The following is a 25748-nucleotide window of genomic DNA, read 5'->3' as shown; positions in this document are numbered from 1 at the left end:
TTTTTTTTTTTTTTTTTGTGAGAAGAAGTTTCCCTCTTGTTGCCCAGGCAGGAGTGCAATGGCACAATCTTGGTTCACCACAACCTCCAACTCCTGGGTTCAAGTGATCCTCCCACCTCAGCCTCCCAAGTAGCTGGGATTACAGACATACGCCACCACGCCCAGCTAATTTTGTGTTTTTAGTAGAGCCAGGGTTTCTCCATGTTGGTCAGACTGGTCTCAATCTCCCGACCTCAGGTGATCCGCCCGCCTCGGCCTCCCAAAGTGCTGGGATTACAGGCATGAGCCACAGCGTCCGGCAATTTTTCATTTTTTTGTAGAGACAGGGCCTCACTATGTTGCCCAGGCAGGTCTCGAACTCCTGGGCTCAAGGGATCCTCCAGCCTCAGCCTCCCAAAGCGCTGGGATTACAGATGTGAGTCACTGCTCCCGCGGGGCCTCACCTTTCGACTTCTCCTCCAAAACACACTCCTTGTTTTTCTTGAGAAACCTGCTGATAAATATCTGCACTTCGATGCTCCAACATTTTTTGAGCGACTATTACGTTCCAGAAACTATACAAAAATGAATCAGGCAAGGACGCTAATCTGCAAAGCTTAGAGTAAACTGGAGATAAAACAATAACACAGCTCACTGTATCAACAGAACTATGTCCAAAATGCCAAGGAAGCATCTAAGCCGGAGTGTGGAACTTTAGAAAATCTTAGTAAAGTTCCACAGGAAAGTTGTTTTTCTGCGGTTATTAGTTCGGTCAATAAAAGAATGAAATTCAGCAGAGTTTAAAAATACACAACAGCACAGGATCTGAACACTTGACATTGTAGGGAACCGCTGGCTGCTAATAAATACAAGGAATTAATCATTTCATTCATGCCAAAATAGTCTCCAGTACGTTTACACACAGCCCTAAATTTATTCAGGCGTCTCTTCTGGAAGGAGATGTAAGCTGGTTTTGTATTCACTAGCCCCGTCTCGCACCACTTTAGGCCAAAAGTGCCCTAGTCGAGCATGAAATCTTCACAAAAGTTGAGAGTCCCCATCACCCCAAAGTCGAAGCTCTATAATCATCAAGGAGGGTATAGTGACAATCTAAAACCCATACACATTCCCTCTCCCGGACTCTGTGCCCCTCAAGTGGCCCCCATGGGACATCTGCAAGAACCTCCTCTCACAAACTGGCTCCCCGAGTTGTGTCCCGCCCCCTCCTTTCCCCCTCAGTCACTTACCCTCGGTTTCCCCCTGAGCTTTCATCCTGAAGGCGGGGAGAGACTGGATCTGCCACAAAAGGATAAGCCCTTCCCCACCACTAACGGGGGAAACAAGTTGGCTCGGGATCCCGGGACGCAGGGCACCAGCAGTCCCTACTCTTCGCGGAAAGGATCAGTCTGAAGTCCCCGGCGGCAAGAAGAGAAGGGTGCTCGAGGCCGCCGCCATCTTCCCCAACGGAACTTCCCAAAATTCGCGAGATAAACCGTGGTCCTGCCAGAAAGAGGAAAAGGACAGGGCATCGAAATCTCGCGAATATTGGTCGATGCGTGGGCCTCGCGAGATTTCTTTCAGCCCTGTCTTCTTTGATCTGAGTTGTCTCAGGCCTCACGCCGCTGGATGTTAAACCTGCCGGCAGGTATCTTTCGGCTCCCCTTCGGAAACCGGCATTTTTTTGTTTATTTTATTTTAGCAGTTAACTCGCAAATTAACTGATTGATTAACAGATCCCTGTACTTAAAGACTAGCTTTTCTTTTTTTTTTTTTTTTTTTTTTTTTTTTGACGCGGAGTCTTGCTCTTATCGCCCAGGCCGGAGTGCAATGGCACGATCTCGGCTCACTGCAACCTCCGCCTCCCGGGTTCAAGCGATTCTCCTGCCTCAACCTCCCGAGTAGCTGGGATTACAGGCACCCGCTACCACGCCCGGCTAATTTTTGTATTTTTAGTAGAGATGGGGCTTCGCCATTTTGACGACGCTGGTCTCGAACTCCTGACCTCTCGATCCGCCCTCCTCGGCTTCCCAAAGTGCTGGGATTACAGGCATGAGCCACCGCACCCAGCCAAGACTAGCATTTCAAAGGCTATCGGTATCAGGAATGTCTTATGAAAAATAAGTTTAAACTGAGATACTAGATGCAATAATTACATCCTAAGAAAGATAGTGGCGCTGCCGGGCGCGGTGGCTCACGCCTGTAATCCCAGCACTTTGGGAGGCCGAGGCAGGCGGATCACGAGGTCAGGAGATCGAGACCATACTGGCTAACACGGTGAAACCCCGTCTCTACCAAAAATACAAAAAAATTAGCCGGGCGTGGTGGCAGGTGCGTGTAGTCCCAGCTACTCGGGAGGCTGAGGCAGGAGAATAGCGTGAACCCGGGAGGCGGAGCTTGCAGTGAGCGGAGATCAGGACACTGAACTCCAGCCTAGGCGACAGAGCGAGACTCCGTCTCAAAAAAACAAAAAAGAAATAGTGGCGCATTGTGACATGGTGTTCAAAGCAAGACTAGCACAGTTCATTCCCCTTTTCTAATTTTTTTCGTTTCAAAACTATTTCTGCCTGGGCGCACTGGCTCACGCCTGTAATCCCCACACTTTGGGAGGCCGAGGCAGGTGGATCATCTGAGGTCAGGAGTTTGAGACCAGCCTGGCTAACATGGTGAATCTCTGTCTCTACGAAAAATACAAAAATTAGCCCGGTGTGGTGCTGCGCTCCTGTAATCTCGGCTATTCAGGAGGCTGAGGCAGGAGGATCACTTGAACCTGTGAAGCGTAAGTTGCAGTGAGCAGAGATCGTGTCACTGCACTCCAGCCTGGGTGACAGAGTGAGACTCTGTCTCAAAAAAAAAGAAAAAACTGTATAATTTGCTATCCTTAAACTAAGTGTTCTTCACTTACTAAGCATCTGTGGAGTCCTAATATGTGTATATTTGGAGCTGGTAATACAAACATGAAAACACGACTGGGCGCAGAGCTACTCAGGAGGCTGAAGCAGGAGAATCGCTTAAATCCCGGAGGCAGAGGTTGCAGTGAGCCGAGATCATGCTACTGCACTCCAGCCTGAGTGGCAGAGCAAGACTGTCTCAGACAAATAAACAAACGTGAAAACACAACCCTAGCCCTTGATAGGCTAATCTTATTTAGAGTTCTGAAAACATGATTGGTCACTGTAATCATAGGGGCTCAAATTTTTTTCATTAATTATTATGCCCTCAGTACCAATGCCAGATACCCAACTACACTTTCTCATGGAAACTCTTTATACAAACAAACAAAAAAAATGTCTGTACTAAGTGCAGCTAGTACATTTTTAACTTTATAAAGCTTATAAATAAGCTTTACTAACTTCTGGTTACAGAATCGAATGAGAAGTTATTTGTCATCTGAAAATGCAGATGAAAGGCACCATTGGAAAAGTTCTCTAGAAGATAACAGAGCAATGTCCTTTGGGAGGCTGAGGCTGGCACTTGAGGTCAGGAGGTCGAGAGCAGCCTGGCCAAAATGGTGAAACCCCATCTCTACCAAAAATACAAAAAATTAGCCCAGTGTGGTGACACATGCCTGTAATCCCAGCTACTGGGGAGGCTGAGGCAGGAGAATCGCTTCAATCCGGGAGGTGGAGGTTGCAGTGAGCCAAGATCGTGCCATTGCACTCCAGTCTGGACAACAAGAGCAAGACTCCGTCTCAAAAAAAAAAAAAAAAGCAATGTCATTAAACAAGAAAAGTATTCAAGGTACATATAGGAACAGTATTTATATATAGCAAAATGGGTACAGTGGGCAAATTGTAAGTGACTAAGCTTTGAAGGAGGATCCAAAGGACTCTTTTTTGGTGACAGAGTCTCACTCTGTCATCCAGGCTGGAGTGCAGTGGCACGATCTCAGCTGACTGCAACCCCTGCCTCCCAGGTTCAAGCAATTCTGCCTCAGCCTCCCGAGTAGCTGGGACTACAGGTGTACGCCGCTACACCCGGCTAATTTTTTTGTATTTTAGTAGAGACAGAGTTTCACCATGTTGCCCAGGCTGGTCTCGAACTCCTGAGCTCAGGCAATCCACCCACGCCAGCCTCCCCAAGTGTTAGGATTACAGGCATGAGCCACCGTGTCTGGCCCAGAGGACTCTTTAAACCTAAAATCTAAACTAACAAATTGGTTTGTGGGGAAAAAGCGCTATTGAAACTTTAGTTACATGTCTCTTCTTGTGCACAGCATAAATAGAAACTTTCTGACTTGTTTTAGTAGATTTACAGGCAAAGTATTGCCATCGCGTAACTGATCACTTGGGGTTCACAGAGTTGCCCTGACCCTCTGCCCTTGAAGGTTATGCAAATAAAGCAAATGGAGCAGTCCTGGAATTTCTGAGTTCAAAGTTTTTCTGTAGAATGAAGCAACCCTTATTTTACAAAAGCACTATTCTCACCAGTTATTGGATCAATACCTGCAGTTTACAGTAGATACTGTATTTAAAAATTTAGATACAGAGATTTTCTGGTGCAGAATTTTATTCACCAAAAAGAGGAATGCCATGTTGGGGAGATTATAAGAAAGAAAGAAAGGAAGAAAGGATGAAAGAAAGAAAGAAAGGAAAAGAGAGAGAGAGAGAAAGAAAGAGAAAGAGGAGGGAGGGAGGGAGGGAAGGAGGGGGGAAGGGGAGGGAAGGAAGGGGGAAGGGGAGGGAAGGAGGGGGGAAGGGGAGGGAAGGAGGGGGGAAGGAGGGGGAAGGGGAGGGAAGGAGGGGGAAAGGGGAGGGAAGGAGGGGGGAAGGGGAGGGAAGGAGGGGGGAAGGGGAGGGAAGGAGGGGGGAAGGGGAGGGAAGGAGGGGGAAGGGGAGGGGAGGAAAAGAAAGGGAAAGAAAGAAAGAGGAAGGAGGGAGGGAGGGTTGAAAGAGAAATAGAGAAAGAAAGAGAAAGAAAGAAATGAAAGAGGAAGTGCAGTTCAATACAAAGTACTGGTTTAGGATGTAGAAATGAGGTGTTCCAGCTTCAGGCACTTCTTACACTTAAGTGTAAACATGGTCCAATCTAACTCCTTCTGATTCTCAGTTTAACCTATATTAGATGTCGATAATAATAACATAGGCAGGGGCGCGGCGGCTCACGCCTATAATCCCAGTCCTTTGGGAGGCTGAGGTGGGTGGATCACTTAAGGTCAGGAGTTCGAGAACAGCCTGGCCAACGTGGCTAAACCCTGTCTCTACTAATAATACAAAATACAAAATAATACAAAATAGCTAGGCATGGTGGTGTGCGCCTGTAATCCCAGCTACTTAGAAGGCTGAGGCAGGAGAACTGCTTGAACCCAGGAGGTGGAGGTTGCAGTTAGCCGAGATCCTGCCACTGCACTCCAGCCTAGGCCACAGATTGAAACTGTCTCAATAATCATCATCATAATAATAGGCCCAGTGCAGTGGCTCACGCCTGTAATCATGCCACTGCACTCCAGCCTGGGCGACAGAGGGAGACTTCGTCTCAAAAAAAATAAATAAAAATAATAATAATAACGTAATTTCATTAGTTTATTCAATTGAAATTTATTGACGGGATTAAGAGTTCCATGAAAAATTTTTTTTTTTTTTTTTTTTTTTTGAGACGGGGCTGGAGTGCAGTGGCCAGATCTCAGCTCACTGCAAGCTCCGCCTCAGCCTCCGGAGCAGCTGGGACTACAGGCGCCCGCCATCTCGCCCGGCTAGATTTTTGTATTTTTAGTAGAGACGGGGTTTCACCATGTTAGCCAGGATGGTCTCGATCTCCTGACCTCGTGATCCGCCCATCTCGGCCTCCCAAAGTGCTGGGATTACAGGCTTGAGCCACCGCGCCCGGCCGAGTTCCATGAAAAATTTTAAAGTGCTATAGAAATACAAGATATTATAAGTGCAAAGTTTCAGGGATAAAGCTTCATTCATTCACTCCTTTGTGGTCTCTAATTGGCTTCAAAAGGCAGTAACAGATAATTTTGAAAGTTTCGACCAGGCGCAGTGGCTCACGCCTGTAATACCAGCACTTTGGGAGTCCAAGGAGGGCAGATCACGAGGTCAGGAGATCGAGACCATCCTGGCCAACACAATGAAACCCCGTATCTACCACAAATAGAAAAAATTAGCTGGGCATGGTGGTGGGCGCCTGTAATCCCAGCCATTCAGGAGGCTGAGGCAGGAGAATGGTGTGAACCTGGGAGGTGGAGCTTGCAGTGAGCCGAGATCACGCCACTGCACTCCAACCTGGGTGACAGAGCGAGACTCCATCTCAAAAAAAAAAAAAAAAAAAAAAGAAAAGAAAAGTTTCTGCTGGTGTTTAATCTGGATAATCAATTTAATTCTTCCATATTTTGACACATCACCATGCCTTCTGTCGTCTTCACTTTTCCATTCTACTATGGGTACATTGTGAGTTAAAAACTTGGTCTCGGCTGGGTGCGGTGGCTCGCACCTGTAATCCCAGCACTTTGGGAGTCTGAGGCAGAGGGATCATGAGGTCGGGAGTTCAAACCAGCCTGGCCAAGATGGTGAAACCACGTCTCTACTAAAAATTTTAAAAAATCAGCCGAGCGTGGTGGCAGGCGCCTGTAATCCCAGCTACTCAGAAGGCAGAGGCAGAGAATTGCTTGAACCCAGGAGGCAGAGGTTGCGGTGAGCCAAGATAGTGCCATTGCACTCCAGCCTGGCAACAGAGCAAGACTCCATCTCAAACAAACAAATAAAAAACTTGATCTCATTTAAAAGACAGAAAAATCAGGGTGAATTTTGTTGAACTCACGACAACAAACCCATGCCAACGCTTACTATGGCTGACCAGTCACTACATTTAATCAGCCCAGGAAGTCTCATGCCATCTGTCATCATGTAAAACATTCAAGGCCAAACACAGTGGCTCATGCCTGTATTCCAAGCATCTTGGGAGGCCAACGTGGGAGGATCCCTTGAGCTGAGGACTTCAAGAGCAGCCTGGGCAACATAGCAAGACCCCATCTTTACAAAAAATTAAAAAAAAAATTAGCCAGGCTCTGTGGCTCACGCCTGTAATGCCAGCCAGGAGAGGTTGAGGCTGGAAGATTGCTTGAACTCAGAAGGTAAAGACAGCAGTGTGTCAGCCGGGCATGGTGGTTCACACCTGTAATCCCAGCACTTTGGGAGGCCAAGGTGGGTGGATCACCTGAGGACAGGAGTTCGAGACCAGCCTAGCCAACATGGCAAAACCCCATCTCTACTAAAAATACAAAAATGAGCTGGGCATGGTGGCAGGCGCCTGTAATCCCAGCTACTCGGGAGGCTGAGGCAGGAGAATCGCTTGAACCCAAGAGGCGGGGCTTGCAGTGAGCCTGGATTGTGCCATTGCACTCCAGCCTGGGGGACAAGAGCGAGACTTCATCTCCAAAAAAAAAAAAAAAAGACTGCAGTGTGTCATGGTCATACCACTGTACTCCAGCCTGGGCAACAGAGCAAGGCCTTGTCTCAAGAAAATAGGCCAGGCGCGGTGGCTCAAGCCTGTAATCCCAGCACTTTGGGAGGCCGAGACGGGCGGATCACGAGGTCAGGAGATCGAGACCATCCTGGCTAACATGGTGAAACCCCGTCTCTACTAAAAATACAAAAAAAAACTAGCCGGGCGACCTGGCGGGCGCCTGTAGTCCCAGCTACTCGGGAGGCTGAGGCAGGAGAATGGCGTGAACCCGGGAGGCGGAGCTTGCAGTGAGCTGAGATCCGGCCACTGCACTCCAGCCTGGGCGACAGAGCGAGACTCCGTCTCAAAAAAAAAAAAAAAAAAAAAAAAAAGAAAATAAATTGGTGAGGACTTTTATATCCAGGGCCTCCTATCGTCCTATAAGGAGTGTTCACAACTGAGTTCCAGTACTTGTGTCTTCCTTCCTTCCTTCCTTCCTTCCTTCCTTCCTTCCTTCCTTTCTTTCTTTCTTTCTCCCCTTCCTTCCTTCCTTCCTTCCTTCCTTCCTTCCTTCCTTCCTTCCTTCCTTCCTTCCTTCCTTCCTTCCTTTCTTTCTTCCTTTCTTCCTTTCTTTCTTTCTTGAGACAGTTTCGCTCTTATTGCCCAGGCTGAGCGCAATGGCACCATCTCAGCTCACCACGACCTCTACCTCCCGGGTTCAAGTAATTCTCCTGCCTCAGCCTCCCAAGTAGCTGGGATTACAGGCATGCGCCACCACACTGGGCTAATTTTTGTATTTTTAGTAGAGACGGGGTTTCTCCATGTTGGTCCGGCTGGTCTTGAACTCCTGACCTCAGGTGATCTGCCTGCCTCGGCCTCCCAAAGTACTGGGATTACAGGCTTGAGCCACCACGCCCGGCCCCCCCACATTTTTTTCTTGATAGCATTTTTACTTCCATAGAAGATCAAAAAGTTGTCACGGAAAACTTGGTCTTTTTATTTTTTTTAATTAATTAATTTATTTATTTATTTATTTTGAGATAGAGTCTTGCTCTGTTGCCAGGCTGGAGTGCAATGGCTCGGCTTGCTGCAACCTCTGCCTCCTGAGTTCAAGCAATTCTCATGCCTCAGTCGCACGAGTAGCCGGGACTACAGGCATGCGCCACCAAGCCCAGTTAATTTTTGTATTTTTAGTAGAGACGGGGTTTCTCCATGTTGGTCCGGCTGGTCTTGAACTCCTGACCTCAGGTGATCTGCCTGCCTCGGCCTCCCAAAGTACTGGGATTACAGGCTTGAGCCACCACGCCCGGCCCCCCCACATTTTTTTCTTGATAGCATTTTTACTTCCATAGAAGATCAAAAAGTTGTCACGGAAAACTTGGTCTTTTTATTTTTTTTAATTAATTAATTTATTTATTTATTTATTTTGAGATAGAGTCTTGCTCTGTTGCCAGGCTGGAGTGCAATGGCTCGGCTTGCTGCAACCTCTGCCTCCTGAGTTCAAGCAATTCTCATGCCTCAGTCGCACGAGTAGCCGGGACTACAGGCATGCGCCACCAAGCCCAGTTAATTTTTGTGTTTTTAGTAGAGACAGGCTTTCACCATGTTGGCCAGGATGGTCTCCATCTCTTGACCTTGTGATCTGCCCGCCTCGGCCTCCCAAAGTGCTGGGATTACAGGAGTGAGCCACTGTGCCCAGCCTGATCTTTTTATTTTAGAACCAGTATTTATGGACTCAATCATTTAGGGACGGTGGGCATGGTGGCTCATGCCTGTAATCCTAACACTTTGGGGGCCAAAGTGGACGGATTGCTTGAGCCCAGGCGTCTGAGGTCAGACTGGGCAACATAGCGAGCCCTCCATCTCTACAAAAAAGTTAAAATTAACTGGGCTGGTGGCCTGCACCTGTAGTCTCAGCTACTCAGGAGGCTGAGGTGGGAGGATCACCTGAGCCCATGAGGTGAAGGCTACAGTGAGTTATGATTGTGCCTCTGCACTCCAGCCTGGGCGATAGAGCGAGACCCTTCACACACACACACACACACACACACACACACACACACACACACAATTAGGTTTTTTAAAAAAATGTTTTGGATAGCCCTGTGAGCAAAAGGAACAAGAACATTTAAAGAGAGCGATTTTTTGAGAATGGAGTTTACCTTAATTCAGAATGTTTTCTGGTCCTGAATTTACCAACTGAACTTCTCAGTTTTGGACAAGCCCCTTCACTTCTCCATGCCTTAGTTTTCTCACTTACACAACCTATTTCAGAGGACTGTTGTGAAGATGGAATGACTTAAGGTACGTAAAAGTTTTTAAAAGTAATAAATGAGGGGCCAGTGTAAGAGAATGTTATTTTCTTGTTAATTAATACTATGCTTTTCTTGTTCATATTATAATCTTTCATATGAGAATGAAAGGCTAAATTATCCAATAACAGCCATGGGAGGATCTCAAGATGGGATGAGCTTTTAGGTTCTGAGATTTGAAGCAAAGATTGGTGGATGAGGAGATAGCGCCATAGGATGGAAGAGCTTGTGCTTTAGTCTCAAAAAGACATGAATTTGAATGTTAACTGTGGCACTTGTTGGACTAAATGATTCAACTTCCCTGAGGCTGGGATTCCTTTTCTATAAAATAAGGATGAAAATCTCATGTTTTGCAGGATACTTGTGAAAATTAGAGATAATGAATGTAAAATGCTTGGCACGTAGCACACACCCTATATGTTGGAAGCACTGTTAAAACACTCAGGGACTTGGGTTGAAATGTCCCCACATTTGTCTTTTGCTCTGTAAAAAATAATCTCAGCCGGGTGCGGTGGCTCAAGCCTGTAATCCCAGCACTTCGGGAGCACCAGGCTGGCAGATTGTTTCAGTCTATGAGTTCAAGACCAAGGATCGCTTCAGTCTAGGAGTTCGAGACTAGCCTGGGCAACATGGCGAAACCCCATCACTACCAAAAATAGAAACAAATTAGCACGGCGTGGTGGCGCGACTCTATAGTTCCAAGTACTGGGCAGGCTGAGGTGGGAGGATTGCTTGAGCCCCGGAGGTGGAGGCTGCAGTGAGCGAAGATCGCGCCACTGCACTCCAGTCTGGGCAACAGAGAGAGACCTTGTTTCAAACAAACAAAAAAAACGCCCGGGTGCGGCGGTTCACGCCTGTAATCCTAGTACTTTGGAAGGCCGAGGCGGGAAGATCACTTGAGGTCAGGAGGTCAAGACCGGCCTGGCCAACATGGTGAAACCCTGTCTCTTCTAAAAACACAAAAGTTAGCCGGGCATGGTGGCAGGCTCCTGTAATCCCAGGTACTCGGGAGGCTGAGGCAGGAGAATCGCTTGAACCTGGGAGGTGGAGGTTGCAGTGAGCCGAGATCGCGCCACTAACACTCCAGGCTGGGCGACAGAACGAGACTCCGTCTCAAAAGAAAACAAAAAACAAAGTTATCCTGGTAGTTAAAAGTTTTGTTAAAAAGGAAGTTAAAATTAGTTTGTCACGGAGCTTGGGAGTGTTTGTTTAATCAGTTATCGATAAAGTTTTGGTTAAAAAAAAAAACTCGGTTTGTTCCGTTTCAATAAAGCTTTGTTCAAATAGGGAGAGGGAGCTCATCGCGAGAGTCAGGTGAAACGCGTTTCTAGTTTGGGACCTGATCTCGCGTTGTTTGATGAAGCAGCGGAATGAGGTGAAAGCGAAGCATGAAACATCGCGAGAGGCTACTGGACTTTCGCGACGATTTGTGGGATTGCCCCTCCCCCCTCCTCCGAGTGCCGTTTCGGTTTAATCTAGTGTGTGACTGAGTCTGTGTGAGGGAGAGTGTGTGTGTGGTGTGGAGGTGAAACGGAGGCAAGAAAAGGGGCTCTCTCAGGAGCGAGGGACAAAGGGGGCGTGAGGCACCTAGGCCGCGGGATCCCGGCGACAGGAAGCCGCCCTGAGCCGGGCTACCGGGTAGGGGAAGGGCCCGCGTAGTCCTCGCAGGGCCCCAGAGCCGGAGTCGGCCCCACAGCCCCAGGCCATCGGCTTCTCACTTCCTCGACCTCCCTGGCGCCCGGGCCTGAGGACTGGCTCGGCGGGGGGAGAAAAGGAAACAGACTTGAGCAGCTCCCCGTTGTCTCGCAACTCCACTGCCGAGGAACTCTCATTTCTTCCCTCGCTCCTTCACCCCCCACCTCATGTAGGAGGGTGCTGAGGAGTCGGGAGGGAGGAGGAGCCTGGGCTACGGTCCCTGCCCTCCCCACCCCCTTTCTGGGGCGCTTTGGTGGGCGTGGAGTTGGGGTTGGGGGGGTGGGTGGGGGTTGCTTTTTGGAGTGCTGGGGAACTTTTTTCCCTTCTTCAGGTCAGGGGAAAGGGAATGCCCAATTCAGAGAGACATGGGGGCAAGAAGGACGGGAGTGGAGGAGCTTCTGGAACTTTGCAGCCGTCATCGGGAGGCGGCAGCTCTAACAGCAGAGAGCGTCACCGCTTGGTGTCGAAGCACAAGCGGCATAAGTCCAAACACTCCAAAGACATGGGGTTGGTGACCCCCGAAGCAGCATCCCTGGGCACGGTTATCAAACCTTTGGTGGAGTATGATGATATCAGCTCTGATTCCGACACCTTCTCCGATGACATGGCCTTCAAACTAGACAGAAGGGAGAACGACGAACGTCGTGGATCAGATCGGAGCGACCGCCTGCACAAACATCGTCACCACCAGCACAGGCGTTCCCGGGACTTACTAAAAGCTAAACAGACCGAAAAAGAAAAAAGCCAGGAAGTCTCCAACAAGTCGGGATCGATGAAGGACCGGATATCGGGAAGTTCAAAGCGTTCGAATGAGGAGACTGATGACTATGGGAAGGCGCAGGTAGCCAAAAGCAGCAGCAAGGAATCCAGGTCATCCAAGCTCCACAAGGAGAAGACCAGGAAAGAACGAGAGCTGAAGTCTGGGCACAAAGACCGGAGTAAAAGTCATCGAAAAAGGGAAACACCCAAAAGTTACAAAACAGTGGACAGCCCCAAACGGAGATCCAGGAGCCCCCACAGGAAGTGGTCTGACAGCTCCAAACAAGATGATAGCCCCTCGGGAGCTTCTTATGGCCAAGATTATGACCTTAGTCCCCCAAGATCTCATACCTCGAGCAATTATGACTCCTACAAGAAAAGTCCTGGAAGTACCTCGAGAAGGCAGTCGATCAGCCCCCCTTACAAAGAGCCTTCGGCCTACCAGTCAAGCACCCGGTCACCGAGCCCCTACAGTAGGCGACAGAGGTCTGTCAGTCCCTATAGCAGGAGACGGTCGTCCAGCTACGAAAGGAGCGGCTCTTACAGCGGGCGATCACCCAGTCCCTATGGTCGAAGGCGGTCCAGCAGCCCTTTCCTGAGCAAGCGGTCTCTGAGTCGGAGTCCACTCCCCAGGTGAGCTATTTGTCTAACAGTCCTTCCTCATTTAGGGTGGGTTGCGAGGAATTGGCATTCAGCGTGTTAACATTGTGTGGAAGCCCGCAGTGTTCATCATTGATTAGAACAGTTTGCTGTTGGCTAGTCGTTCCAGTGTGTGAGTCTGTCTCCCCTTAACCCAGAATTCGAAAATGAAGAGTACATAGGCCTCAAACCACTAAAGGTAGGTACTTCCAGTGGTGGGGTCTTCAGTTGTAAGCTTCTAAGTGAGAAGTGTCAAAGGTTTCTGCTTAGTGAGTGGATGGAGTTGATACTAGTTCCCAGAGCATGTCTAGCTGTTTCTGTTGCTTAGTTTAAAATTTTTAAAAATCACATTGGTATTAGTGCTTTAGACTCTATGGGACCTGGTTGAAGACTTAAGAAATTACAATGTTTCGTTTGTATTAAAGTTACTTGCCTAGGTTATCCTATTTGTGTTGTCCACTGAGTCCCCAAATCTGTACATTTCTTCATTTCCTACTTGGCACTGTTTTAATAATTTACAAAAGATTCCTGTCTTCTAACTGATGTTTTAGTGGAAATTCAACTGATTAATCTGTTACCCTTTTGATGGTATAACCTAGCAGAAATTGGTTCCAAGGACAATTTGGTTTCCTTTACAGCATCATCACTGACCTACCTTGTGACCGCTGACAATTTTCAAAATCTTTCTCTAAAACACATGGTAATAATGTCTTCCTCATATTTTGACTCCTTTGTGGCCTCACCTCTGTTCACGAAAACAGAACGTGGGCTTTAGGTAGAACTTTGTGGAATCCTAGTGTTGCTTTGTGACCTTTAGCAAATGAGTTAATTTCTCCGTGCCTGAGTTGCTTCAGGTGTAAAATGGGGCTGGTCTTGAACTTCTGAGCTCAAGCAATCCTCCTGCCTCCAAAAGTGCTGGGATTACAGGCATGAGCCACTACGCCTGGCTCATACATGGCTTTTGTATTTCAGTGTAATTTTTACTGATTTAAAGTTACAGTTATTCATAAATGATGTGAGTACATCAAGCTGCAGAGTGTTCCTAGCTATCAAGGGCTGGAATTCTTAATGTTTCCTCCTCCATTTTATTATAAAAAATTTTCAAGCACAGAAAGGTTGAAAGAACTGTAGTGAACACCCATATATCTAACACCTAGTTTCTACAATAAATATTTGCTGTATCCAGCATAGTGAGGCCCCCTTCTCTACAGAAAAAAAAAAAAAAAAAATTAGCTGGTCGCGATGGTGCACATCTATGGTCCCCAATGCCTGGGAGGCTGAGGTGGGAGGATTGCTTGAGCCTAGGAAATCAAGGCTGCAGTGAGCTGTGATCACACCACTGCACTTCAGACTGAGTATCAGAGTGAGACCTTGTCTCAAAAAAAAAATTGAGCTGGGAGGAGTGGCTCACACCCGTAATCCCAGCACTTTGGGAGGCCGAGGCGGGCGGATCATGAGATAGGGAGTTTGAGACCAGCCTGATCCTGGTCAGGTGAAACCCTGTCTCCACTAAATATATAAAAAATTAGTTGGGTGTGGTGGCGTGCACCTGTAGTCCCAGCTACTCGGAAGGCTGAGGCAGGAGAATCGGTTGAACCCGGGAGGCAGAGGTTGCAGTGAGCTGAGATCGTGCCGTTGCACTCCAGTCTAGGTAACACAGACAGTAAGACTGTCTCAAAAAAAAAAAGCTATGTATTTTGTAATCTGCTTATCCATTAATCTATCTTTTGTTTTCATTTATCTCAAAGTAAGTTGCAGACATCAGTATATTTCATTCTAAAGACTTCAACATGTTTACCATTAGCTGGATTACCATTTTTTTTGGAGGGGTGAGGAGTAAAATTTATATACAGTAAAATGCCTAAGTCTTAAGTGTAGCATTTGTAAAGCTGCTTAGTTTTTTTGTTTGTTTGTTTTTTGTTTTTTTTTCTTTTTGAGACAGAGTCTTGTTCTGTCGCCTAGGCTGGAGTTCAGTGGCGCAATCTCAGTTCACTGCAACCTCCACCTCTCTGGATCAAGCTGTTCTCCTGCCTCAGCCTCCTGAGAGTAGCTGGGATTACAAGCGCCCACCATCACATCTGGGTAATTTTTGTATTTTTTTAGTAGAGACAGGGTTTCACCATGTTGGCCAGGTTGGTTCGAACTCCTGACCTCAGGTGATCCGCCCGCCTCAGCCTCCCAAAGTGCTGGGATTACAGACGTGAGCCACTGCGCCCGGCCACGCTGTTTAGCTTTTTAAGGAAGTCTAAAAAGTATTCTCAGAATATTTGTTTCTTGATAGAGTAGTTCATTAAGGCTGTAAAAATTGTTAACTGTTGTGGGGTATGGGAATACAGAAGAGTGTGCTAAGACTAAAACACTAAAAGGAGTTTCAGTAAGAAGTGCATCTTTCTAGTGGTTCTTTTTGGATTCTTAGAGAAAACAGCATATGTCATTTTCTCTTAAGAGAGTAGAGGAGGCTGGGCGTGGTGGCTCATGCCTGTAATCCCAAGCACTTTGGGAGGCCAAGGCGGGCAGATCACCTGAGGTCAGGAGTTTGAGACCAGCCTGGCCAACATGGTGAAACCCTGTCTCTACTAAAAATACAAAAATTAGCTGGGCATGGTAGCATGTGACTATAATCCCAGCTACTCAGGTGGCTGAGGCAGGAGAATCGCTTGAACCCAGGAGGTGGAGGTTGTAGTGAGCCAAGGTCATGCCACTGCACTCCAGCCTGGGCGACAGAGTAAGACTGCTTCTCAAAAAAAAAAAGCCACGCCTGTAATCCCACTACATTGGGAGGCTGAGGCGGGCGGATCACCTGAGGTCGGGAGTTCAAGACCAGCCTGACCAATATGGAGAAACCCTGTCTCTACTAAAAATACAAAATTAACCAGGCATGGTGGTGCATGCCTGTAATCCCAGCTACTTGGGAGGCTGACGCGGGAGAATTGCTTGAACCCAGGAGGCAGAGGTTGTGGTGAGCTGCGATTGCAATAATTACACTCCAGCCTGGGCAACAAGAGGAAAACTCCATCTAAAATAAAAATAAAAAAAAAAATCTGAGGAATCTACTCACATAATTTAAACTAGTCAGTAATGGTAAAAATAAGTTTAGAGAAAATTGGAGACACAATATGGTAGCGTAGCATGCAAATAAATCATTATATAATATTCCCAGAGACACATAAACGCTTTTAGTTGGCTTATAGAGAGCATTGTATGTTTGTATGTGTGCATTATATGTTTTTCTTCATTGGTTGAAATTCTAAACAGTACAAAAATATTGTAGAGTCAAAATAGAGGAACATACAGATCCCTTCTTCGATATTCTCTGTGTTTTCTTCCTTGGGAGACAGTCAAAATGAAATAAGCAACATTTTATTTTATTTTATTTTATTTTATTTATTTTATTTTATTTTATTTTATTTATTTTATTTTATTTTATTTTTTTATTTTATTTTATTTTTTTTATTTTATTTATTTTATTTTATTTTATTTTTTTATTTTATTTTATTTTTTTATTTTATTTATTTTATTTTATTTTATTTTATTTATTTTATTTTATTTTATTTATTTTATTTTATTTTATTTTATTTTTTTGAAACGGAGTCTTACTCTGTGGCCAGGCTGGAGTGCAGGGCGCGATCTCGGCTCACTGCAACTTCCGCCTCCCAAGTTCAAGCGATTCTCCTACCTCAGCCTCCCAAGTAGCTGGGACTACAGGTGCGTGCCACCATGCCTTGCTAATTTTTGTATTTTTAGTCCAGACAGGGTTTCACCATGTTGGCCAGGATGGTCTTGATCTCTTGACCTCAGGATCTGCCTGCCTCGGCCTCCCAAAGTGCTAGGATTACAGGCATGAGCCACTGCACCCAGCCAGACAACCTCATTTTAAAAGACTGAAGATGCTTTGGCAGAAAGGCAGTGTCTTTGCATTTGCCAGTTTAGCAATGATTAATAGTTGAGTGGAACCTAGCTTAATTCCGGGAGTGGGGGGGAAATACTTTTGTTTTTGAAGACATTTCTTGAAGACACATTGTTTATTGCTGACTGTGTTTACCTATTTGTATCTACTTCTCCGCTTTTTTCTAGAAGAGTGAACCTGGAACTTAAATGTAGCATTTGTATCACTAAAAATACTGCAAGTATATGGCCATCCAAATCTATTAACAGTAGGCTTCTGTGAGAAATTGAAGTGTTTGTAACAGACTTCCTTAGGAAGATTTGGTCATGCTGACTAAAACAATAGTACTTGGTAGCTAGCTAGCATTAGTGTTTTGGGTTTTACATGTTTTCCCTGGGATAGAGATGTTACTTAGATACATTTCAAGCAGAGAAAACCTCTTGATTCAGCCAAATAAGTACCGAAGGAATATTAGTTTTAAGGGTAAGTGGATATTTGGTAAATATCAGTACCTTTCAGTATTTTATACTCGTATGTTCATGTTTGTGTTGTTTTTTAGTTCTGTTGATTCCAACAATATTTATATTTTTATTTTTATTTTTTGAGGCAGTGTGTGTCTCTGTCCATCGGGCTGGAGTGCAGTGGCGTGATCTTGGCTCACTGCAACCTCCGCCTCCTGGGTTCAAGCAGTTCTTCTGCCTCAGCCTCCCGAGCAGCTGGGATTACAGGCACACACCACCATGCCTGGCTAATTTTTTTGTATTAGTAGAGATGGGGTTTCACCATATTGGTCAGGCTGGTCTCAAACTCTTGATTTAAGGGCGATCCACCCGCCTTGGCCTCCCAAAGTGCTGGGGTTATAGGCATGAGCCACCGCACACAGCTTCCAATAATAATTTTATATTTTAACTAACTGTTGGAAGCAAACTTGCAAGAAGCAGTATAGGTAAAAGAAAATCATCGCTGCCATTATGCAAGTTGTTTCCTTTACACATATATGTCGTTTTGAAACATTTTGGTTCATGTCAGTGTTACTGTATGTCAGTCTTACCATATCTCCCTGATCAAAGATAAAGGAAGACATTGATGATCTAGAATGTAAGCAATTTGTTTTAGACTACTGGGAAAATTTTGTTTTGTCCAGTTATGCTTTTAATGCTTTTATTTTATTTATTTTTTTGAGACAGAGTTTCACTCTTGTTGCCCAGGCTGGAGTGCAATGGCGCAATCTCAGCTCACCACAACCTCTGCCTCCCAGGTTCAAGCTATTCTCCTGCCTCAGCCTCCCGAGTAGCTGGGATTACAGGCATGGACCACCATGCCCGGCTAATTTTGTATTTTTAGTAGAGACAGTGTTTCTCCGTATTGGTCAGGCTAGTCTCAGACTCCCAAACTCAGGTGATCTGCCTGCCTCAGCCTCCTAAAGTGTTGGGATTACAGGCGTGAGCCATAGCGCCTGGCGCTTTTAATATTTTTATTTAATTTAATTAATTTATTTATTTATGTTTTGAGACAGATTTTCGCTCTGTCGCCAGGCTGGAGTGCAGTGGCGAGATCTCTGCTCACTGTAACCTTGGCTCACTGCAACCTCTGCCTCCTGGCTTTAAGCGATTCTCCTCCCTCAGCCTCCCAAGTAGCTGGGAATACAAGCATGCACCACCACACCCAGCTAATTTTTGTGTTTTTAGTAGATACGGGGTTTCACCACGTTGGCCAAGATGGTCTTGATCTCCTGACCTTGTGATCCACCGCCTCGGCCTCCCAAAGTGCTGGGATTACAGATTTGTTTTTTGTTTTATCTCACATTGAGACATCAGCAGGTTAGGCTTTAGTAAAAAGCAGTAAGAATTAATGAGATTTGGGTTTCAACTTAAAATGATCTGCCCCATAGATTCCCAGATTTTATTTCCAAAGCCTTCCTTAAGAAGAAGGTTAATCAAACATGTAATAATACCTTCCTTTAGAAGTTTCTAAAAAGTCGATTAGAAATCATTTTATAATAAAGATATCAGGAGCCCTCATGTTTTTGAAAAGTTCTAACAAATTTTGGTAAAATACTTTCTCCACTTTGTTTTGTAAATCCTAAGTCTTATGTGTTGGGAATTTGTTTAGTACTTTATTTTAAACTTTACAACTTTATTATAAACTTATTGCAAGGAACAATATATTTTTCTGAGATCTGCCAATTAAAAAACTCTGTAGTTAACAAATTTAGGTTTTGGTGAAGCATGCTTATTGCTTTTAACTTTCTGATGGATATAACCCAATTTTACTATGGAGTGTGACTTCTTTTTTTCTTTTTTTGAGGCGGAATTTTGCTGTTGTTGCCCAGGCTGGAGTGCAATGGCGCAGTCTTGGCTCACCACAAATTCTGCCTCCCAGGTTCAAGCAATTCTCCTGCCTCAGCCTCCCAAGTAGCTGGGATTACAGGCGCCCACCACCACGCCTGGCTAATTTTGTATTTTTTAGTAGAGACGGAGTTTCTCGTGGTTGGTCAGGCTGGTCTCAAACTCCCAACCTCAGGTGATCTACCCATCTTGGCCTTCCAAAATACTGGGATTACAGGTGTGAGCCACTGCACCCAACCGAGCATGACTTCTTTATCCTGTTTTCACTTTATCAGGGATTAAAATCAGAATTCTGAAAGTAATCATTGTGAATATGGCTCTTTCTTTTCCAGTATGGGAAAAGATTAGTGACCCATCTTTTTTTTTTTTTTTTTTTTTTTTTTTTGAGACGGAGTCTTGCTCTGTCACCCAGGCTGGAGTGCAGTGGCCTGATCTCAGCTCACTGCAAGCTCCGCCTCCCGGGTTCACGCCATTCTCCTGCCTCAGCCTCCCGAGTAGCTGGGACTACAGGCGCCCGCCACCTTGCCCGGCTAGTTTTTTTTTGTATTTTTAGAGACGGGGTTTCACCGGGTTAGCCAGGATGATCTTGATCTCCTGACCTCGTGATCCGCCCGTCTCGGCCTCCCAAAGTGCTGGGATTACAGGCTTGAGCCACCGCGCCCGGCGGTGACCCATCTTTTTTCAGATGAACAAATAGTAGATAATTTTATTGTTTTTTTTTTTTTTTTTTTTGAGACGGAGTCCTGCTCTGTCGCCCAGGCTGGAGTGCAGTGGCGCGATCTCGGCTCACTGCAAGCTCCGCCTCCCGGGTTCACGCCATTCTCCTGCCTCAGCCTCCTGAGTAGCTGGGACTACAGGCGCCCGCCACCGCGCCCGGCTAATTTTTTGTATTTTTAGTAGAGACGGGGTTTCACCATGGTCTCGATCTCCTGACCTTGTGATCCGCCCGTCTCGGCCTCCCAAAGTGCTGGGATTACAGGCGTGAGCCACCGCGCCCGGCCGATAATTTTATTGTTATATGATTCAGATATGTTTTCATGTAGGATTATTTAGTTTAATCTTTTTTTTTTTTTTTTTTTTTTTTGAGGTTGAATCTCCCTCTGTCGCTCAGGCTGGTGTGCAGTGGCTCACTGTAAGCTCCACCTCCCAGGTTCATGCCATTCTCCTGCCTCAGCCTTCTGAGTAGTCGGAACTACAGGTGCCTGCCACCATGCCCAGCTAATTTTTTGTATTTTTTAATAGAGATGGGGTTTCACTGTGTTAGCCAGAATGGGCTTGGTCTCCTGACCTTGTGATCCACCCGCCTTGGCCTCCCAAAGTGTTGGGATTGCAAGTGTGAGCCACCGTGCCCGGCCAGTTTAATCTATTTTTTAAATGAACTTTATTTTTTTAAGACTTACAGAAAAGTTGTGAAGATAGTGCAAAGAAGTCTCATATATCCCTGCATCCAGTTTCCCTTATTGTTAACATCTTACATTCATGTGGTACAGTTGTTACAGTTAATGAACCAATATTGATACATAATTGTAAACTGGAGTCCATGCTTTATTTAGATTTACTTAGTCTACCTAATGTCCATTTTCTTTTTTTTTTTTTTTTTTTTTTTTTTTTTGAGACAGAGTCTTGCTCTGCCGCCGAGGCTGGAGTACAGTGGCCGGATCTCAGCGCTCACTGCAAGCTCCACCTCCCAGGTTTATGCCATTCTCCTGCCTCAGCCTCCTGAGTAGCTGGGACTACAGGTGCCCGCCACCTCGCCTGGCTAATTTTTTGAATTTTTTAGTAGAGACGGGGTTTCACTGTGTTAGCCAGGATGATCTCAATCTCCTGACCTTGTGATCCGCCCATCTCGGCCTCCCAAAGTGCTGGGATTACAGGCTTGAGCCACTGCTCCTGGCCCTAATGCCCATTTTTTGTTCCAGGATCTTACTCATTATACCATCTTACATTTAGTCCTGTTTCCTTGGGGTGCCTCTTGATTGGGCTGGTTTCTCAGACTTTCCTTGGTTTTGATGGCACTTAATCTATTTGAAGATTGATAAGTTACAGTTTTTCATAGTTTGTTTTGTTGATCTGTTTTCCTCCATATACTACTGTAGTCTATTCATTTAAAACTGCCTTTTTATTTTTCCAGTAGGAAATCCATGAAGTCCAGAAGTAGAAGTCCTGCATATTCAAGACATTCATCTTCTCATAGTAAAAAGAAGAGATCCAGTTCACGTAGTCGTCATTCCAGTATCTCACCTGTCAGGCTTCCACTGAATTCCAGTCTGGGAGCTGAACTCAGTAGGAAAAAGAAGGAAAGAGCAGCTGCTGCTGCTGCAGCAAAAATGGATGGAAAGGAATCCAAGGGTTCACCTGTATTTTTGCCTAGAAAAGAGAACAGTTCAGTAGAGGCTAAAGATTCAGGTTTGGAGTCTAAAAAGTTACCCAGAAGTGTAAAATTGGAAAAATCTGCTCCAGATACTGATCTGGTGAATGTAACACATCTAAACACAGAGATAAAAAATTCTTTAGATACAGGGAAAGTAAAGTTGGATGAGAACTCTGAGAAGCATCTTGTTAAAGATTTGAAAGCACAGGGAACAAGAGACTCTAAACCCATAGCACTGAAGGAGGAGATTGTTACTCCAAAGGAGACAGAAACATCAGAAAAGGAGACCCCTCCACCTCTTCCTACAATTACTTCTCCTCCACCCCCTCTACCAACTACTACCCCTCCACCTCAGACACCCCCTTTGCCACCTTTGCCTCCAGTACCAGCTCTTCCGCAGCAACCACCTCTGCCTCCTTCTCAGCCAGCATTTAGTCAGGTTCCTGCTTCCAGTACTTCAACTTTGCCCTCTTCTACTCACTCAAAGACATCTGCTGTGTCCTCTCAGGCAAATTCTCAGCCCCCTGTACAGGTTTCTATGAAGACTCAAGTATCTGTGACAGCTGCTATTCCACACCTGAAAACTTCAACGTTGCCTCCTCTGCCCCTCCCACCCTTATTACCTGGAGATGATGACATGGATAGGTAAGTCCTATAGTGAACTGGAAAAAACCCACTTGATCTAAACATATAGCATTTTTTGTTTTAATCTTTGTCAAAACTACCCTCATGGTTTTATGAGCAGGAAATGCCTTTGATATTTTCAGTGGGAAAGTCTATATTTATGACATTATTACTCGGAAAGAGAGAATTAGAATTTGAGGCCTGGTTAACCCATTTTATCATTAAGTTTACTTTATTTATTTATTTTTTTTTTATTTTGAGACATGGTTTTGCTCTGTCGCCCAGGCTGTAGTGCAGTGGTGTCATCTCGGCTTACTGCAGCATCTGCCTCCTGGGTTCAAGCGATTCTTCCGCCTCAGCCTCAGCCTCCTCAGCAGCTGGTACTACAGGCATGCACCACCATGCCTGGCTAATTTTTGTATTTTTTATAGAGACGGGGTTTTGCCATGTTGGCTGTGCTGGTCTCGAGCTCCTGACCTGAAGTGATTTTCCCGCCTTGGCCTGCTAAAGTGCTGACATTACAGGCGTGAGCCACTGTGCCTAGCCTAAGTTTATTGATAATGCTAATTTTGATTAAAATTTGAAAAAAACGAGTTTTTCCGTTAAATTTTTGTTGAAAATATTAATACCTATAGAATAATTAAAAGTAATAGGCTGGGTACAGTGGCTTATACCTGTAATCCCAGCACTTTGGGAGGCTGAGGCAGGTGGATCACCTGAGGTCAGGAGTTCAAGACCAGCCTGGCCAACATGGTGAAACCCCCGTCTCTGCTAAAAATACAAAACTTAGCTGGGTGTGGTGGTGGGCCCCTGTAATCCCAGCTACTTGAGAGGCTGAGGTAGCAGAATCGCTTGAGCCCAGGATACGGAGGTTGCAGCAAGCCAAGATTGCTAATTGACGTATTTGCTTTAACTGTGGGTATCATGACACTTCTAAGTACTTCAGCATGTCTCTCCTAGTAATGACGTTGTTCTATGTAATTACAGTATCTTCATAACCCTGAAAAATTTAGGATTGACTTAATAACATCAATAGTTATGTAAATAACATGCTATCTGCCATGCGCAGTGGCTCATGCCTGTAATCCTGGCACTTTGGGAGGCTGAGGCGGGTGGATCATGAGGTTAGGAGATCAAGACCATCTTGGTGAACATGGTGAAACCCTGCCTGTACTAAAAATATAAAAAATTAGCCGGGCGTGGTGGCAGACGCCTGTAGTCCCAGCTACTCGGGAGGCTGAGGTAAGAATGGCGTGAACCTGGGAGGCAGAGCTTGTAGTGAGTTGAGATCGTACCACTGCACTCCAGCCTGGGCACAGAACGAGACTCCATCTCAAAAAAACCAAACCAAACCAAACAAAAATGCTATCAATAATAATAATATGTAACCAAATAGTCCCAGTAGCCCCCAAAATGTCTTTATTGTTGGTTTTTGTTTTCAGTTGGAATTCAGAATAACTCACAAAATGTCATTTATAGCCGAGTTTGTTTTTTCTCTCCTGAACCAGGGTCCAAACTAGGTTTATTTTGAAAAGGGCTGCTTTTTTTTTTTTAAATTATTCCATATAAAGTAAAAGAATAATATGTAAAGTATTTGCTAATTAGAATATAATTCACAGTGGGATGATGGGAAGAACTTTAATTTTAATGAGTTCTCTGAATATTGAGAATTGAAATGATTACGAAGCATGAATCTAATTTTATAGAAGACATTAACAAAAATATTTCTTTAAGGCTGGACTTGGTGGCTCACGCCTGTAATTTCAGCACTCTGGGAAACTGAGGTGGATAAGATCACTTGAACCCAGGAGTTCAAGATCAGCCTGGCCAACATGGTGGTACCCCATCTCTACTAAAAACATACAAAAATTAGCCAGGCGTGGCCAGGTACGGTGGCTCATCATACCTTTAATCCCAGCATTTTGGGAGGCTGAGGCGGGTGGATCACGAGGTCAGGAGTTCAAGACCAGCCTGGCCAAGATGGTGAAACCGTCTCTACTAAAAATACAAAAATTAGCTGGGCGTGGTGATGGGTGCCTGTAGTCCCAGCTACTGGGAAGGCTGAGGCAGAGAATTGCTTGTGAGGTTGCAGTGAGCCGAGATCGTGCCACTGCACTCCAGCCTTGGCAACGGAGCGAGACTCCATCTCAAAAAAAAAAAAAAGAGGCCGGGCGTGGTGGCTCAAGCCTGTAATCCTAGCACTTTGGGAGGCCGAGACAGGCGGATCACGAGGTCAGGAGATCGAGACCATCCTGGCTAACCCGGTGAAACCCCGTCTCTACTAAAAAATACAAAAAACTAGCCGGGCGAGGTGGCGGGCGCCTGTAGTCCCAGCTACTCGGGAGGCTGAGGCAGGAGAATGGCGTGAACCTGGGGAGGTGGAGCTTGCAGTGAGCTGAGATCCAGCCACTGCACTCCAGCCTGGGTGACAGAGTGAGAGTCCGTCTCAAAAAAAAAAAAAAAAAAAAGAAAGAAATATTAGCCAGGCGTGGTAGCAGGTGCCTGTAATCCCAGCTGCTCAGGAGGCTGAGGTGGGAGGATCACTTGAACGCAGGAGGTGGAGGCTACAGTGAGCTGAGGTCATGCCACTGCACTGCAGCCTGGGCGACAGAGCGAAATTCTGTTTGAAAACAATATATATGTATTTCTTTGGTATCTTGACAGGACTAACTAGGCATGTACCACCAAACACACTTGCTTTAGCAGTGACATGTGATGGCAGTCTTTGTGTTAGGGTTTGCTTATTCTACTGCAATCCTATGCTCTTTGGGATGTGAATTACATTTATTGAAACGAATTTTTCATTTTAAGCGCAAAATTCAGTGCCACCGATCTTACATCCTAGCCTAATTCCCAGGCCTCCGTTCCTTTCAAGGTAATAATTGTAGTTTTATTTCATTTTATTTTGAGACAGGCTCTGGCTCTGTCCCTCAGGCTGGAGTTCAGTGGTGCAATCTGGGCTCTTTGCAACCTCTGCCTCCCAGACTCAGGTGATCTTCCCATCTCAACTTCCTGACTCGTTGGGATTACAGGTGCACACCACCACATCCGGCTAATTTATTTTTTATAGAGATGGGATTTCATCATGTTGCCCAGGTTGGTCTTGAGCTCCTGGGCTCAAGTGATCCATTGCCTTGGCTTCCAAAGTGTTGGGATTACAGGCATGAACCACCACTTCTGGCCAATATTGGTGATTTGAATGATGATACATTGCAGCCCTCGGTGAGAAAGTATGTTTTTTCATACTTACCCTCTGTTCCTTTAAAGAAGATGCAAATACAGTAAATGGAAAAGGGGAGAAAAATTTTAAGGAATGGTTCTATCACTATTTATAGAAAGAAATATGATGTGTGATGTTTCCTTTTTTTTTTTTTTTTTTTTTCCTTCGGCGTGACCAGACTGCCAAAATCTGATTTTTTATTTATTTTTTCAGACGGAGTCTCTTTCTGTTGCCCAGGCTAGAGTGCAATGACGCGATCTCGGCTCACTGCAACCTCTGCATCCTGGGTTCAAGCGATTCTCCTGCCTCAGCTCCTCTGAGTAGCTGGGATTACAGGCATGTGCCACCATGGCTGGCTAATTTTTGTAATTTTTAGTAGGGACAGGGTTTCACCATGTTGGCCAGGCTGGTCTCAAACTCCTGACCTTAAATGATCCTCCCACCTCGGCCTTCCAAAGTGCTGGGATTACAGGCGTGAGCCGCCACACCCAACCCAAAATGTGATTTTAAAGAAAAATTCCACGTATTCTTTCTA

General features: G+C 45.6%; 2 protein-coding genes across 15 annotated transcripts in view; one reads left to right on the top strand and one right to left on the bottom strand.

Annotated features, from left to right (window-relative positions):
* Positions 1-1470, bottom strand: part of MED1 (mediator complex subunit 1) — a 49613-nt gene extending 48143 nt beyond the window's left edge. For both annotated transcript variants that reach the window (XM_010379314.2, XM_030923105.1), the window contains exon 1: positions 1227-1470. In XM_010379314.2, coding sequence (XP_010377616.1) covers positions 1227-1251 — 25 coding nt within the window. In that variant the 5' untranslated portion in view covers positions 1252-1470. The remainder of the gene's footprint in view (positions 1-1226) is intronic.
* A 9641-nt stretch (positions 1471-11111) lies between these two features.
* Positions 11112-25748, top strand: part of CDK12 (cyclin dependent kinase 12) — a 111231-nt gene continuing 96594 nt past the window's right edge. For 10 of the 13 annotated variants that reach the window (XR_004054978.1, XR_004054977.1, XR_004054975.1 and 7 more), the window contains exons 1-2: positions 11713-12758; positions 21130-22014. Coding sequence is in view for 4 of the 13 variants with exons in the window: in XM_030923103.1 (XP_030778963.1) it covers positions 11713-12758; positions 21130-22014 (1931 nt within the window). In the remaining 9 variants the exon portion in view is untranslated. Of the gene's footprint in view, positions 12759-21129; positions 22015-25748 lie in introns of all 13 variants that reach the window. The other 3 variants (XM_030923100.1, XM_030923102.1, XM_030923101.1) reach the window with 3 other exon arrangements.

This window comes from Rhinopithecus roxellana, chromosome 19, assembly GCF_007565055.1.
Source record: "Rhinopithecus roxellana isolate Shanxi Qingling chromosome 19, ASM756505v1, whole genome shotgun sequence".
NCBI lineage: Eukaryota > Metazoa > Chordata > Mammalia > Primates > Cercopithecidae > Rhinopithecus > Rhinopithecus roxellana.
The sequence above is the reverse complement of the archived record's forward strand: the minus strand, read 5'-3'. Positions and strand labels throughout refer to the sequence as shown.